At 35.0% G+C, this 15,648-nt stretch overlaps 1 protein-coding gene across 1 annotated transcript; it reads left to right on the top strand.

Moving 5' to 3' along the window:
• Positions 1-5,869: 5,869 nt before the first annotated feature.
• LOC6651989 lies at positions 5,870-8,692 on the top strand. The gene is made up of 3 exons (XM_047011805.1): positions 5,870-5,899; positions 6,141-6,615; positions 8,124-8,692. The coding sequence occupies exons 1-3, from the start codon at positions 5,870-5,872 to the stop codon at positions 8,690-8,692; spliced, it is 1,074 nt and encodes a 357-aa protein (XP_046867761.1).
• Positions 8,693-15,648: the final 6,956 nt, after the last annotated feature.

Here is a 15,648-nt window from a genome sequence, read left to right on the forward strand (position 1 = left end):
TACTTGCACCAAAGTGCGATTCCCCAGAGCAATGAACTTGAACAATTGCATTTTTATGTAATTCCAAACTGACGAAACACAGCTCTTAAATGCTTTATGTAATGTATCGCATTGTATCCCTTGCGAGGGGAAAGGCTTTAAACATTCATGCTTTTACACACTTCTAACCTAACTGTAAGCTAAGCCATCAAAACAAAAAAAAAAGTCAGAAATGTATGTTCTACATAAAATCTTCTTATCATAAACCGCCACTAAAAACCTTATAAGCTTTATGGGTTTCAGATCAACATTTATTTATCATGCAAATCATCAACTAAACCAATGGTGAATGGACCCACAGAGCAAGAGATAGATGGAGAGGAAGAGGTTGTAAAAGTCGAAAGAGAAAAATAGATACATAGGGTGCGGATTGGTATGAAAATGGGTCACTCGACGTCGCGACGTCGTTGTCAGAATAAGTTAAAACAAATTTAGAAATCTGCCAAAGGCAGTCTGCAAATCAACCAGATACAACAGAATTGAAATATTTAGATATACTCACACTAATTAAGAAAGTTAATTTTAATGCAAACCCAGACTATCTTACTAAAATTTTCAACAAAATTAATCCCATCCACAATGGGACAAGTCACCTGTGAAAGAAGGCTTAATAGAACACAAAAGTAAGAAACAATTATTATTTGAATACAAAATTTTCGGTATAATTATTTTTTAATAAAATATTTATAAATGTTAATTCCGGGTAATATATTACATGTTGATAAAAAAATGAATTATTTCGAGTAAAAACATAAATATAAAAATTTAAATTTTTCCTTGAGTTTCATTTTCTTCTAATAAATTGATATAAACGATGGACTCAAAAGATATGAAGAAAATTATATCTTTCTTTTTTGGTAAATATTTACTTAAGCTACTCGAGATTTCAGTGTTGAAAAGTGAAAAAAATCGGCTAAAGCTAGATTTCAGTGTTGGCAAATGCTATTTTTTATTTGGCGCGTTGTTTGACCGCCCTGGCAGCTAAATATTTTACTCTAAATTATAAAATCAAGGAATATTCCGCTGCTCTGGCTGCCGAATATTGTATTCTGAACTATATTTGTTCTCTAAAATCAAGAAATAATGTAAACTCAACAATATTTTCGATTGTTGAGAATAGTGCGAACAAAAGTTTCAAAAAGCGCGCGTATTCGAGCATCCGACATTTGGCATCTGGCAACGCTATTTCAAAATTTGACAGCTTCTTTTAGCCGGAAAAAGCTACTTTTAGCTATTATCCCGCTAAAAACATGAATTTTCGTTTGTTAATTGCACAAAAACTACATAATAAATCGCCAAGGCGCACCTGAGGTCGTGGAATTTTTCTCTTTCGTTTGATACCAAATTTATGTAGTTTAAGCGCGTTTTGGGCCCGAGTAGCTATAGTAAATATTTACCAAATTTCGGAACTGTATTTCGCTTTGTTAAATGAGAGAGAGAGAGAGAGAGAGAGTTTTAGACTCCTAGAATGGCAAAGGAAGTGGGGCAAAAATTTAAAACACTTTTAACCTGTTCACATATTAACCGAGTCACCAAGCCAAATTTTGTGGCTTTACCTTTTATACACTCAGAATAAATGATGGAAATTAATTTAAGACAAATATTTTTTAGAATTCTTCTTAAAACCGATTATGACGTTTTTGTTACTCCATTTAGTTGATCCGCCGTAATCCAGGTACATTCATAAGTAAAAGAATCATTCAAATTATGACTCTTTCCGCTTGTCTCATTAACGATTATCTTTAATCACGAAAAGGCCGACTTATTTGTTCGTTTTTTGTTAAATCTTGGCATCAGGGAATCTACCAAAAAAAAAGATGATGGAATTTGAATTTTAATCTTATTGTCGAAAAAAAACAAATTGCTTAGAAATTATTAAGTGTAACACTTTTGATTAATCCAAACTTTTTTTAATTTACTTTTGTCAATCGATCATCCGATAATGTGGAACTAAATATTAATTTATTAGTTATCATTGATCTGTCAACTAATTATAAGAGGGTTACTTTTTGTTGGCAAAGCAATAAAGAAGACCCAGCGCATTGTGTTTGGTTCTTTTAAGTCATGGTTGTCTGACTGTTTGATTGGATGTCTGCTTTCTGATGTCAGTTGGTGCGTTTTTTTCACGTTTGCCAAAGCATTTACATGCTCTCTATGTCATTGCACGACTGTTCGTTGTAAACTGGTAATAATAGGCCAGCCCAACGAAGAGATGGCGACAATTGTGACGGCAACATCGACTTTACATTGACTTTGCACTTTTGAGACCCGATCTTTTGCTGCCTGCTTTGTTTTTGTTTTTGTGTCTTTTTTAGGGGAAATTGTGAAGAAAGTGTTGAAAACGATATTGTAACTGGGAGCGAGAGGTGGTCTCCGTCGCTTCGGCATCTGTGTGAACGTGAGAGAGTCGCCGCAATGGCTAAGCAAACATGTTGAAGAAGAAGCTCTGCTGTTATTTTGGAGAAGACTGGTCCGCTGAGAGCATTCGGCGGTAGCAGCGGACCTTACTTGTTGGTCGAGGCCATCACCAAGTGGCAGTCAACGGCTACATCTCGGGCACCACAGTCGGGCCTAAGCAACAGAAAAAGAAAAGAGATAAATACCTCCATCGTATTTTATCTGTTGGATCTGTATTTTCAAGTTTGTTTGTTTGTTTGTTTTGTTTTTTTTTTTTTTGAATCACACAACTCCTTGTGATCCAATTTGAGTGTGAGCGACCGATCGATTGCAATTTTGGTTTTGGCTTGGCGTGAAAGTAGTTCGTTTCAAAGTTTAATCACATAATTAAGGATAAACAATCAGCGGAAACGCATACAGGAAGCTCTTCGATAATAACTATATAATTATGCTGGTGAGTAAATATGCGATCGCGGGGTGATCCCCCGAAATGGCGCATGGCGAATTGAAACAACAAATGAAATGCGTTCAATGACCGCGTTACCTCAATTTTGCAAAAGGACAGAATGCTCAAACAGAGCCAACAATTAATTCTTGGCACAATATATACAATAGTTTTGCTTATTTTCTTTTTACAACAACAATGGCAACAAAACGACAATAATAATAACAAAATAACAAACTTTCTTTTAAGGCGTGTTTACTTATTTTAGTCTTCTATTTTTTTCTTTGGCATTTTGTCTAATCTTAAATTGAAAACGTTTTTTCTTTTTAGTTGGTGTGTGGTATTTTCGGTTGTTATTTTTTAAGTGGTCATTTAAAATTTTAAATGTGGTCCATGTCATGAACTACATACTCTTCCATATGGACAATTACATAATGCCTATATGGCGATCTGGCCACTTGTGCCTTAATTTCATCATATTACACACATAATGCATGCTGTATTTGTTTATGACAAATACTAAATCGACTAACATTCGTTCATAAAGACAATGTCATAATTACACACACTTAAAGTTAGGTTTATGGTTTTACTATATAATAAAAACCCATCGAGCATCGTGCTAAACATAAAACCCACGTAAACCTTGTAAATATACACGTTTTCACAATATAATTAATTATTTTCGAATTTTGTTAAAGTTGTTCAGTAGTATTAGCTGCATGTTTAATAGTTTGTACAAAAGTCAATAGTTAGTTTCATTACTCAAGAGACAGATTACAATTCTGAAGAGAGTACACTGCAAAGAGTGTTTTGCAAAAGCCTTACTATTAGTCGAATTAAACAATTAAAGAAGCTTTACTTAATCTTATGTTAGTTGCATTAGTTATATTAAAAACCTCAGTTCAAAGGGAGTTAGTTAATACTTACAACAGTTTAAGTTCTAGTTCAATTTGAAATTTAGCTTTGATTCATGAATCAACTCATAATATAGTCAAATAATAGTAATTTGTTTAATACGTTTAGCAGTTAATTTTTCAAAATTTGCTAGAATAACAAATTATATCAATTATTTATTGTTTGTACAATAGTGTATGGTGATTATTTTACTATGTGATGTAGACAAATAATGAGGTTTATTAGACATTGCGATTAATTAATATGTCCAATTAAAACTCAGACAGAAAACATTATGGGAGTTTAGCATAAACATAATTTGCGATGATTCAAATCATTCAGTTTGATCAATACGATCCTGAACTAAAACCATTGATCGAGGTGAAAACAATTTAAGCAAATGCCAGTTTGTGGTCCAAAACTCATCTGGCAGCTGTACACGTATCTAGCACCGCTCAGAGAGAAAATGTTCCAGCCGAAACTCGATGAGTAATTCAAGCTAAAAAATTTCACTTCAAAGTGAAACAGTCCACACAGTTGATAAAAAATTAGTATGTAATAATTTGATTACGTCTGATTACGAAATCGACAAGACCGGACCAAAGCAAGAAGACGGTGCAAATTGGCTTATAACACCGGCTAAAAACAAACACTATATCGTACCCTAACTGCCCTATTGTAAAGTGAAACTAAACTGGAAAAACTGTGGTGCCAGTCGGTCGTAAATAAATGAAAATTGATATGGAAATATCAAACATTAGGCAGAGGCGTTTTTCGTTACCCAAAATAGGTATACATACATACATTTGCGTGTATAATTATTTATTGTATTGTATACATCGTAAATATTTGTGTATAAGCAATAGAAACTTGATAATGCATTTATAGGCCTCTTTTATTATCGAATTGAAAGACTTTCTTTCTTCCCATTTTTTCTTTCTCTGTTTTATTTTGGACAGCTTCTTACAGTTGCATTTGATTAAATATTTTAAAACGAAAGGTCTCAAACCGCAAGTCAATACATTTATTATTTCATCAAGGCCATGAGACAGTGCGATTTCCTTTTACAGTTACTACAAATAATAAATATTCCAAATTGAGCACAAAACATTTGGAACAGCAGCCATGCCAAAAACCAATCTCGCATAAACAAAAGCAAACTGGCCACAAAGAGCGGAGACAATAAGGTTAAGAAGCCACAAATCGCCACGGTGGAATCAGTCTATATTTTCTTCATTAGATAATGCAAGACGGTAACAAATTATGTCAAGCGGCAGTGGTCTCTTAGGGCCTGGTCAATTAAAATATTTTCACTAATTTTAGCATATAGGCCAACCGTTAGCCCAACATAACTAAAGAGAATTCTTTTTTGCACGAGATTTCTTCTCGATTCAAGTACAAATCTCTTTGCGTTGGATTTGAAAGCAAATAACTGGCCTTATAATTATGACTTTCAGTTTTTTATTGTTTTCGTAAAGGTCTGACTATAATTAAGCGTGAGTAATTTGAAAAGGTCTGTGTCTGTTGTTTTCACTTAAGTTTCTTAATGGGTTACTTTACTCCATGGTAAGGCGTATATTCTTAATTATTTTGATTTATTCTTTTATTACAATGGAGAATAATACTAAATGCCAAATCATAGATGGACCAAACAAAGAGTTTTTTTTTTTTAATTTGTAAAGAATTTCGATCGGTAACTACATGAATCATGATATACCGAACTCGACGTGACAACTTAATTTATTTTATTATTTTAAATAGGCACACGACCAAAGTTTCTACACTTTGCCATTGTAATGTATATTTTATACAACTTTAATCCATTTTATCTGCTTTATCTGAATATAAATTAAATTTACCGAAATGTCTGAGAGATCTTAAAAGAAATGCTTGTACTAAATTATTGCAGATATTTACGTCATTACGTAAGCATTTTGGATTTTGCATATATGTAAATATCGGAAAAAATAACAAACATCGAAAAGGCCAAGATTTACATAAAAAATGTCAAAGAAATTAGAAAAAAAACGGCAAAGTATTAAAAAAATAAACGCCAAAAATATAAAATATGCTGTGCCGTGCCCGTAAAAAATGCGGATCATAGAAATATTTAATGTGCATGTTGGTTGGGCACCAGTTTTGAGTAGATTCTAAAATGCCTTGTCTTACCTTAGCGTACATTGGCTTACCCATTAGGTGTAAACTGGTTCATTTTTAAAGTCTTTCGTTTACGCAATTTCCTATGACGAAATGGTTTTGTTTTGTTTGTTATTTCTTAACAATTTCACCTCTCCTTTTGTTTTGTACATGTGTACTTAAACTCTTCTCATTGCTCTCTCTCCCTATCTATACATACTTTCAGTTTCTCATAAAGAGTTCAAGTGCTCGGCACTCAATGTTTGTCTTGATGTTAGCCCTTTGTTGCCTAAGCAGTGCATTAGGCGCCAAGATAATCAAAAAAGTGGTAAGTGCCGAGCAGAATAACAATGAACATAAAGACGGAGCAGGGGCAAAAGAACCTGCACCAGCAGCAGAAGCAGCATCCAATGAACACAACGATGGCGATGGCGATGCCGATGACGACGACGACGATGATGATAACGAGGAGGAGGAAGAAACTGTAGCTAAGGTTGAGGCTGACAAAGAGACTGCTTCAACAGCTGACCACAAAAATCCGAATGCAGTGCAAACGTCTGATCCCACAGATCTCAGTGTTTGGGGCATGGTTCGATCGCTTTGGAGTTGGTTGCGAAGCGATTTAAGTGAAAGCCTCTTTGGCGGCGATGACGACGACGACGACGACGATAAAAATAAACCAGCAACAGTAGCAGCTGTGGGTGAGTGAAAATCACAAAAACTGAAAATAAAATTAATTCGTAAATACTAAAACAAAATATACGCGAAGATTTCAAGCTTTTATATGCCTAAATGATACTGATTAGTGGCTTCCCTAATCAGCGTTGAATATTCCCAAAGCTAGTCGACAGCTCTTCACACAGTTTCTCGACTTACTTTCGTTTTCAATGAAACCTGATCAAGTCTTCGGTTATTTGCTTCTAGTAAACAGACGCTAAAAGGTGGCGGTGGTTATTTACTTCTCCTCTCTGTAATTTCTCTTTCCGAGTTTTTTCTAGATTGAGCGAATTATTTTATAAAAGATGTATAATAAAAGACAACCACAACAACAGCAATGGCAAAAAAAAGCTTAACACGCATCTTTAAAAGATGAGAAAATATTTGCTTAGCTTCGTTTTGCCAAGATGTTTGTTGCTTTTTCGGACTTTCGCAATACTCGTCGTTCAGGTCTGTTTATTGATCAAATTATAGTAATGATATGATAAATAAAAAAGTCAAAAGGAAAAAATAAACAGAATTTTTTCGGAAACTGCACGAAATGTTTGTAAAACAAAAAACTTAAGACACAAACTTGAATTTCAATCGCACACCAAAGAAATTGTAGGACTTGAAATATGTCTATATGTGTAATTAAATATTAATTAACTTACAAGTTTTGATGTAAGACTGAAAAAGGTCAAGCTAATTAACATATGAAATAAAAAAATTTGTTTTTCTAAGGCAGTCGTTAAAAAAAAGCGACAGATATATCCCACTGGGGCTAGATAAAATTTACAATTGTTTGTAATTCGTTAAAAAACAACGAAGTTTGTGTTCTGAAATTCCAATTTCAAACAATTGCTTTTATAGGAACTATATAAACTTAGTAGCAATAGTCTCTATTATAATCTTATGTTGCCCAAAGTATGATTGAATAACATTGTAATTTTCTATTTAAATTCTTTTAAAAACTTTTCTGTGCCTAATTATCTTCGCTAGATAAGCTTATATCAATTTATGGTATGCATTCAAAAAGCATATTAAAATCTCCAAAATTTGTCTAATAGGTATATAGAACCTTTTGACTTTATAAACCCGATTTAGTCACAAAATTAGGAATGTAAATTCATGTAGTAAGTAAATATAGCGAGTTTATTAAAAGTCCACGTCCCCTTTGACCCATTCAATTTAAGTAATTTGATTTAGTTTTGAAAAAGGAGCAATAAGATTCTTATAAAATACACAGAAAATTAGTGGCCCTATTGTAGAGAAGTTTGATTCACAGAACCAATCGAGGTAAATACGTACGATTTATGTTAATTACTGGTTGAAATTAAGTTTGACCAGAAGTGCGCAAGGCATAAAACAAAAATTTTAAAAGGGTACGTAAACATTGGTGCGGCCGTGGTTACACGGGTTGGTTTCTTACCCTATGTTTAGAATTTTATTTGAAACTTTTAATTAATACTCATTCATAAAATAATCGTTATCATTGCGTATTTCTTTGCAGAAGGTCGTACATTTGGGAAAATTCGTCGTTTACAAATGGCTCTTATACCAATTATCTTTAAATTTGGGGTCCTTTCGGCTATGGTAGCATTCCTAGTGGCTATTGGAATGAAATCTCTATTCCTACTCAAGGTACTGGTTCTGATGAATGCCATTGCCATTTTAGGCAAGTTTATAACTTTAAAGTCAAGCTTGTTTGGCCAATATGAGCATACGGCTCCATCGTTCAATTATCCTGGTTGGAATCCTCATGCCAAGGAGTCGAATTGGGGCACAACCGGTCTAAGTGGATCACCACCCCATCCACCGAGCAAGGAAATACATTTGCATATACACGGCAATGCCCAAACTCAGGCCCAGCTAGCTGGTGGTTACAATTATGAAATGCAGGGTGTTGGCGGTGGTTGGGCTAGTCGCTCTGATCCATATGGAGCTTATGCACCTTCCACTAGTGGTCAATATCTGGACAGTGCGCCATCTAACGCCAACGGTATTGGCGAGCTACCTAATAACACTGATCCCATGGCATTGCTGCCCACAAAATATCCGGCGAGAAATCTAATACGCTGAAGGAAGCTGATGCATTAGGTTTTAGGCACCAAGTCGACCACCGGATAACGAATATTTAGTCAGCGACTTTTCAAGGACGCAGCTTTACCTAAATTTAATGATGACAGCTAGTTAATTAGGCTTACAAAAACTGATTGATAATTATATTATTTATATATCTATGTGTAATAAAATGTAATTTAATTGTAATGCACAAATTCTATCTCATTATGATGAAGTTTGATTGATGTGTTTGTCGCTATCGAAGAAAGTCTATCGTGTGGGCTTAGCTTCACATTTTTTTGGAGGTCTATGATTAATTGGGTATTTGACATGTGCCACCGTCTAGCCAAGATCGTATTGTTGTTGTTGTGTTTATTATTGTGCCTTCAGCCCAACAACAATGGGCGTGTGCGGGTTTCACGTTTTGCTGCCTAATCATCGACATTATCGCGAACATTGAAATGGAAGTCGGAGTCAAGACTTTAAATGTTGATTTCATCAATGTTGTTGGCCTTGCTTTGGTGTTCGGTAGCTTGAGGCAGACTTCAAAGAAGAAAGAAATTTATATACGTATACATATGAATGTATGTATATGCCCCATTTGGTGAATCGTGCTGCGGGTCGTCGTTTAATCGTTAGTAGTCTCTCCGCCAAAAAGGTTGAGCTGCAACAAGTTGAGCTAAAAGGAAATGAGAAGTCCACATTATGTGTTTAAGCGATTCAACTTCATTCAAATATTTGCACAAGAAAAGTGAAAGATTTGCTATACATATAAGAAAGTTGAGTAGGTAAATTGAGAAGATTAAGAGATAAAATTTACTAATTGTAACCATATACAGAAAAATTGTATTTATTTTCTTGCTAGTCTTTGATTGATGACTTTTCGTTTCGGCTTGTTTTTTATGTCAAATTAAGCAGTCAGTCGAACTGGCTTCCTAGTGGAGATGTGACCTACTTTGAAGCTGACCCACACAATAACCAGTTTAGGCCTACTTTTTAAGAATTCTTAATTGAAAGTTTGACTATGTTTTCTTTGCTCGTGGCTGACTTTGCCTGCATAATGAAATTAAGAATTGTTTTTCCATCGGTGTTATCACTTAAGTTTCTTCATTTACCGCATTGCATACATAGATTAGACAAATTTTTTTTGAAATTAATTTCCAAAGGAAGGTTACTTTACGGGCAGGACAAAAATATGAGCTGGTTGTTTATATAGCAATTTCAAGAACCACCACCCGGATAGATTACATTTCACCAGGAAGCATGGAAAACCAAATATTTTTTGTAAGGGTAAAAAATGTATTATTTTGTATCTTTTCGTGAATCATTTATGGCAAAAGATATCAACAAATTATGTCTAAAAAAGCTTTAAAACTAAAGAAATTATTAATTATTTGAAAATAATTGAACTATACATTTTTTACTGCATTTTTAGAAAGTTTTAGTTTTTCTTTATCATTTTTTAAGTGTTTAAGTGTTTAACAAACTAAATTATGCGTATATTATGCCCCATCTAAGTTATTTGATGTGTTTGTAATTAAATATACGTATTTCAAATTTCAGACCTAATTTGATATACAATAAGGAGTTTTTGATCCCATGGATGCGGAAGGAAGTGCAACATTTTTAAACAGTCAACATACCAAAGGTTATGACTTTAACCTTTATACACTCAGAGAAAAATAACTTTTTTCGTTTTTTCCCACTTTCTAAGAAAACGATCAGAATATGGACTGGTATGCACTTTTCAATGAATTTAAGTAACATTTTGATGTATGCATATCTAAAAGTTCAAATATTAATGAAGTTATGCGAAAATGAAGTAAGTAAGTCGTCTCGCCGACTTGGGTATACCATATACCAGGTGAAACAAATATTTAAAATTTCGAAAACCAAATGTATGTCTACTAAATTGTTTTAATATGCCTCATACCATATGCTATCTCGCTCACTCTACAAACACACGAGCACTCTAGCGCCGCCACTAGCCAACGGCCAATTCTGCCCTTATGGATCGCGTAGCAAAATACCTTCATACGTATATTTTGCATGTTTCTAGTCCGATTTCAATCAAATTTGGTAGTTTGATAGAAATAGATAAGATTTACTAGTCCGCCAAATTTGATCGCGATGGTCAAAAAATTGCAAGAGCCAATCGGTTTTTTCTAAATTATGGAGGCGGAAGTGGGCGTGGCAACATATTAAAATAAATTTGGTGACTTTAGCTTTGTTAGTTTTCGAGAAAATCTGTTTTGTTTAATTTTCGGGGCAATATCTGCGCGTCTATTAGGCTAGCTTACATACCAAATTTAATGTCGGTAGCTGTCATAGTTTTTAAGAAAATCAGAGTTATGTAAATTCCGGGGGCGGAAGGGGGCGTGGCAAAAAGTTGGAACAATTATTTTCTGCGTGCTAACTAAACAAGTATATAACCCAAATTTGATGTCTCTATCTGCCATACTTTTTAAGAAAAACAGTTTTATGTAAATTCCGGGGGCGGAAGGGGGCGTGGCAAAAATTTGAAACAAACTCGATAAGCGTACATACTACACGAGACTGCATACCAAATTTGGTGGCTCTAGCTCTTATAGTCTCCGAGATCTAGGTGTTCATACGGACGGACGGACGGACGGACAGACGGACATGGCTAGATCGACTCGGTTTTTGATCCTGATCAAGAATATATATATTTTGTGGGGTCGGAGATGCTTCCTTCTGCCTGTTACATACATTTTGGCGACTTTAATATACCATTTCACCCTATGGGTGTATGGTATAAAAATTAATCAGAATAGAGCAAAAATAAAACAAAAATGTTGAAAATGTATTACTATTTTTAACATTCTCGAAAAATGTCATCTCAAAAACAATTAGCGCGGTCTAGGAATTTATCTAAGACAACATGTTTTTTTGTAGATTTTCTTGGAATCCGATTGAAGTACACGCAAAATAATTTGTCCCACCATACTTTACATAATAGAGGCCGACGTTTTTGAGGTCATGAAAAAGTGTTTTAAGTTTAATAAATGTCCTAAAGCAATTGTCACGGGCAAGAACTTAGCTTTTGTCAGGTAAAAAACGTAACGTTACGTAAGGTAAAAAAAAAATTTACAGTAACTGCATTTGCATTTGTATTTTGCGGTTTTAAATTGTGAAATTCGCACCCAAAAGTATGCTATAAAAAGTGAACGATTTTTCTAATTCTCTATAGCGTTCTTTTGGGTCCATATTTTACAACCACAGATTTCCTTGCTTGATTTAAGAGCAAGCACCGAGAGTACACGGGTTACTTAGGGGCATAACTAGCTAAATCATTACTTGTATGTAGTATGCCTATTTTTTTTTTATATAGACGTAGTCGTACAACGCTCAGTACGAACAAGTGGCCCATATGACACCAGGCCCGGGCCTGTTACGAATGACCTTAAGTAAAGTTAATGTTACAACCTCTACCCACTTCGACCTAAGGGCATAGGCGTATTACATATATAAACATAAATTAAACTAAAGAAATAGAAAATATTAAATCTAATGAGATAATAGGTTACATATAAAAAGAAAACAGGATAGGTTTAAATAAAGATGATTACAACTAATTACGAGCGAGGAATGACAAGATCGCAGTTTTTATACCCGGTAGCGATGTTTCGGAACCGATATCGTGCCAAAGTCTGTTGTAGTCACTACATAGTATACGAAAAGGTTCATGCAGAGAATAGTTAGTTGTGCAAGTGGGAAGTATAAGCGGTGTGAAATTGCGGGTCCTTCTAGATGGAACAGAAATGTTAATTTGGCTCAACAGCTCGGAAGAGTCAATCTCACCATTCAAAAGTTTGTAAAGAAAAGTTACACCAAGCATTGTTCTACGATTAGTTAAAGAAGGAAGGTTAATTAACTGAAGTCGACTAGAATAAGATGGAAGTTGTACAGTTGGATCCCAGCGCAAATCACGAAAGGCAAAGAGTAAAAACTCTTTTTGTACAGATTCTAATTTGTTTTGATAAAACTCATATTGAGAAGACCAAACACAAGATCCATATTCTAATATGGGGCGGACTAAAGAAGTAAAAAGTATTTTGTTAATATATGGATCCTTGAACTCCTTCGACCAGCGCTTTATAAAGCCAAGAACACTCTTAGCCCTACTAACAGTAGTCGATATATGCTGATTAAAACTAAGTTTGTGGTCGATTAAGATCCCCAAATCTTTTACAACCAAGGAAGTATTATTAATTTTTTCTAACGGGAAATTATTTAAAAAGTAACTCGTTAATTGGGGAGAACCTCTATAAAAAGACATAACTTTGCACTTAGAACAGTTTAGAGATAACAAGTTAGTCCTACACCACCCCTGAAAAGCATTCAGGTCAGCTTGCAAGGTATGACATGAGAGAGAGTCTACGATGCGATTAGCGATTTTTACATCATCGGCATACATAAGAACTCTGGAATTTAAAAGAACGGTGGGGAGATCATTAATAAAAATGGTAAATAATAATGGGCCAAGGTGACTGCCCTGTGGGACTCCCGATTCAACACAAATGATCTTAGAAAGAGAGGACCTAAAAAGAACCCTCTGCCTCCTATTGCTTAGATATTGTGAAATCCAAGCAAGCAGAGCATCCGGAAAGCCAACTAAATTCAGCTTATGTAATAGTAAGGCATGGTTTACCGAATCGAAAGCCTTACTGAAATCCGTATATATAACATCAGTTTGCTTTTGTTTCTTAAAACCTTGGATTACAAAAGATGTGAACTGTAAAAGGTTAGTTGTGGTAGACCTATTCTTGACAAACCCATGCTGGTATGGCGAAAAAATAGATTTACATAAATGCTGTATTTACGTCATAATTTTCTCAAACAGTTTAGGTATCGCTGACAATTTAGAAAGTCCTCTGTAATTAGTGACGTCGGATTTATTGCCACATTTGTGAAGAGGTAAAATAAACGAATCCTTCCATATAGTTGGAAACTCGGACAGTGTAACGGACAACTCAAAAAGCTTAAGTAAAGGCGAGCACAATGACTCCGCACAGAACCTCAGGACACAAGCGGGAATACCGTCTGGGCCCGGTGAGTATACCGGCTTAATCGTCATTAGTTCCTTAGCTACCGAACTTTGCGTTATAATAGGATTAAGAATACAGTTGGATTTCGTTATAGGATATATATATATATCTGACTAGAGTTGTACTTAGTAGATATGTACGTAGTCGAGAAGAAGTTAGCAAATAAATTAGAAATAGATTGATCAGAAGAGGCCGAATCATTATTAAAAACTGCAAACGATGGAAGGGAGATAGAATTTCGCTTTGAGTTAACGAAACTATAAAACTCTTTAGGATTTTCGGAGAATTGCAACCTGCAACGTTGTAAGTAATTATTATAGCATTAGAAACAATAAAATTCGATTTAGCAACCAAGTAACGAGACAGATCCGATGATAGACCCGTGACTTTATATTTTTTGTAATACCTAGACTTAAGATTCTTCAGTTTTGACAGCCCCCGCGTAAACCATGGTGATTTTTGCGTCACCACAGGAGACACTAGGGGTACACAGTCATTAAAGATCGAGTCAACAGTGGTATAAAATAAAGAAATGGCGGAATTTATATCCGTACAAGTGTATAAATTAGTCCAATCGGTATTAAGAAAGGCATTGTTTAGTGCGACAAAGTCAGTCTTCCGAAAACATCGGGTGCTTACCGTAGGATCACACTCGGAGATGGGCTCGCGGCTGGGAAACTCAATAGATAACTCTAAAGTTGGATGATAACTATCCTCTGGTAACACCATTGGACTAGTTCTAGATACTTCACAAAAGCTAGGATCAGAAGTAAAAATCAGATCCAGAAATCGGCCAGACGTATTAGAAATCGAATTCAGCTGGGCCAACGAAAGCTCAAGCAGACCATCAATAAAATCATGACACCCAGAGGGCAGCAACGTTTTGCTACCATTAACTGTTGACCAAGTCATAGTGGGCAGGTTAAAGTCCCCTAGGACAATTAATAAGTCTCTGTCAGAAAGTAGTTCAACTATAAATTTAATAGAATCTAAGTGTAGTAAATAGGTTGGCCATTCCGATTGGGGCGGAATGTAAGAACAGGTAACAAAAATGGAAAAACGAGTAAAAGATTGTTTAAGATTAAACATCGTGTTCATCTGAAATGGCTTCACCAAATCAGATGCACCAAGAAATATACAAAACGAAATAAAAACATAACACAAAAATAAGTCATAAAGATTCATATGACAATTATTGCTTGAAAACCAAACAAAACATGCATCCACACTCTGTGAAAAACACTTAAGATTACAACAGCGGCGCGTTATCAAGTGGCCAACGCTGAGCATGAAGTATAAACAATTTTCAACCCCCGAAAAACGTGGGTCATTAGAATAAGTATTTTTAAGAACAATTGTCGCCTCCTAGTGTTTAAGAGTTCATGTACACACAATACTTTTGTAAATAAAATCAGTTCATATTTTGAATTCAACGAATGAAGATTGGGTTATTTTCCTTCTCTCCGGGAATCCCTATTCAAGATACCTTAACGCATATAAATTCGATAGTACTTGAGACAGGTATTGTTATCAGACCCGATGATAGGGCGGAATCTACAGCAATAAGAACTCCACCACCCCTACGATCAGTACGATCACGTCTAAAAATATTGAAATTAGAGGGTAGAACTGTGGCGTCAAAAACGTCAGGTTTTAACCAAGTCTCAGTAAAGACAATTAGGTCAAAATCAAAAGACAGACTATCTACAAAGAGTTTAGTAAGTTTAGTATTAAGGCCTCTGACATTCTGATAGCCGACAGAGAAGGAAGTTGTTAGTTTTTTGATAGAGTAGAAGAAGGAATAGATAAGTAAGGAGTGGGAATAGATGAGGAAGAAAGAGGAATAGATGGTGAAGGAATCCTTGTTTGGCCCCGCGTCTTCTTTTTTCTGGATGTAAACTCCTT

Source organism: Drosophila willistoni (assembly GCF_018902025.1).
Source record: "Drosophila willistoni isolate 14030-0811.24 chromosome XR unlocalized genomic scaffold, UCI_dwil_1.1 Seg106, whole genome shotgun sequence".
Taxonomy (NCBI): Eukaryota; Metazoa; Arthropoda; class Insecta; order Diptera; family Drosophilidae; genus Drosophila; species Drosophila willistoni.

Excerpts from the sequence above, each read along its gene's own strand:
- LOC6651989 (XM_047011805.1), top strand. The coding sequence starts at position 5,870 with ATGCGGATCATAGAAATATTTAATGTGCAT. Across the intron at positions 5,900-6,140 it reads TAGAAATATTTAATGTGCAT|TTTCTCATAAAGAGTTCAAG; the intron begins GTTGGTTGGGCA and ends ACATACTTTCAG. Across the intron at positions 6,616-8,123 it reads AGCAACAGTAGCAGCTGTGG|AAGGTCGTACATTTGGGAAA; the intron begins GTGAGTGAAAAT and ends ATTTCTTTGCAG.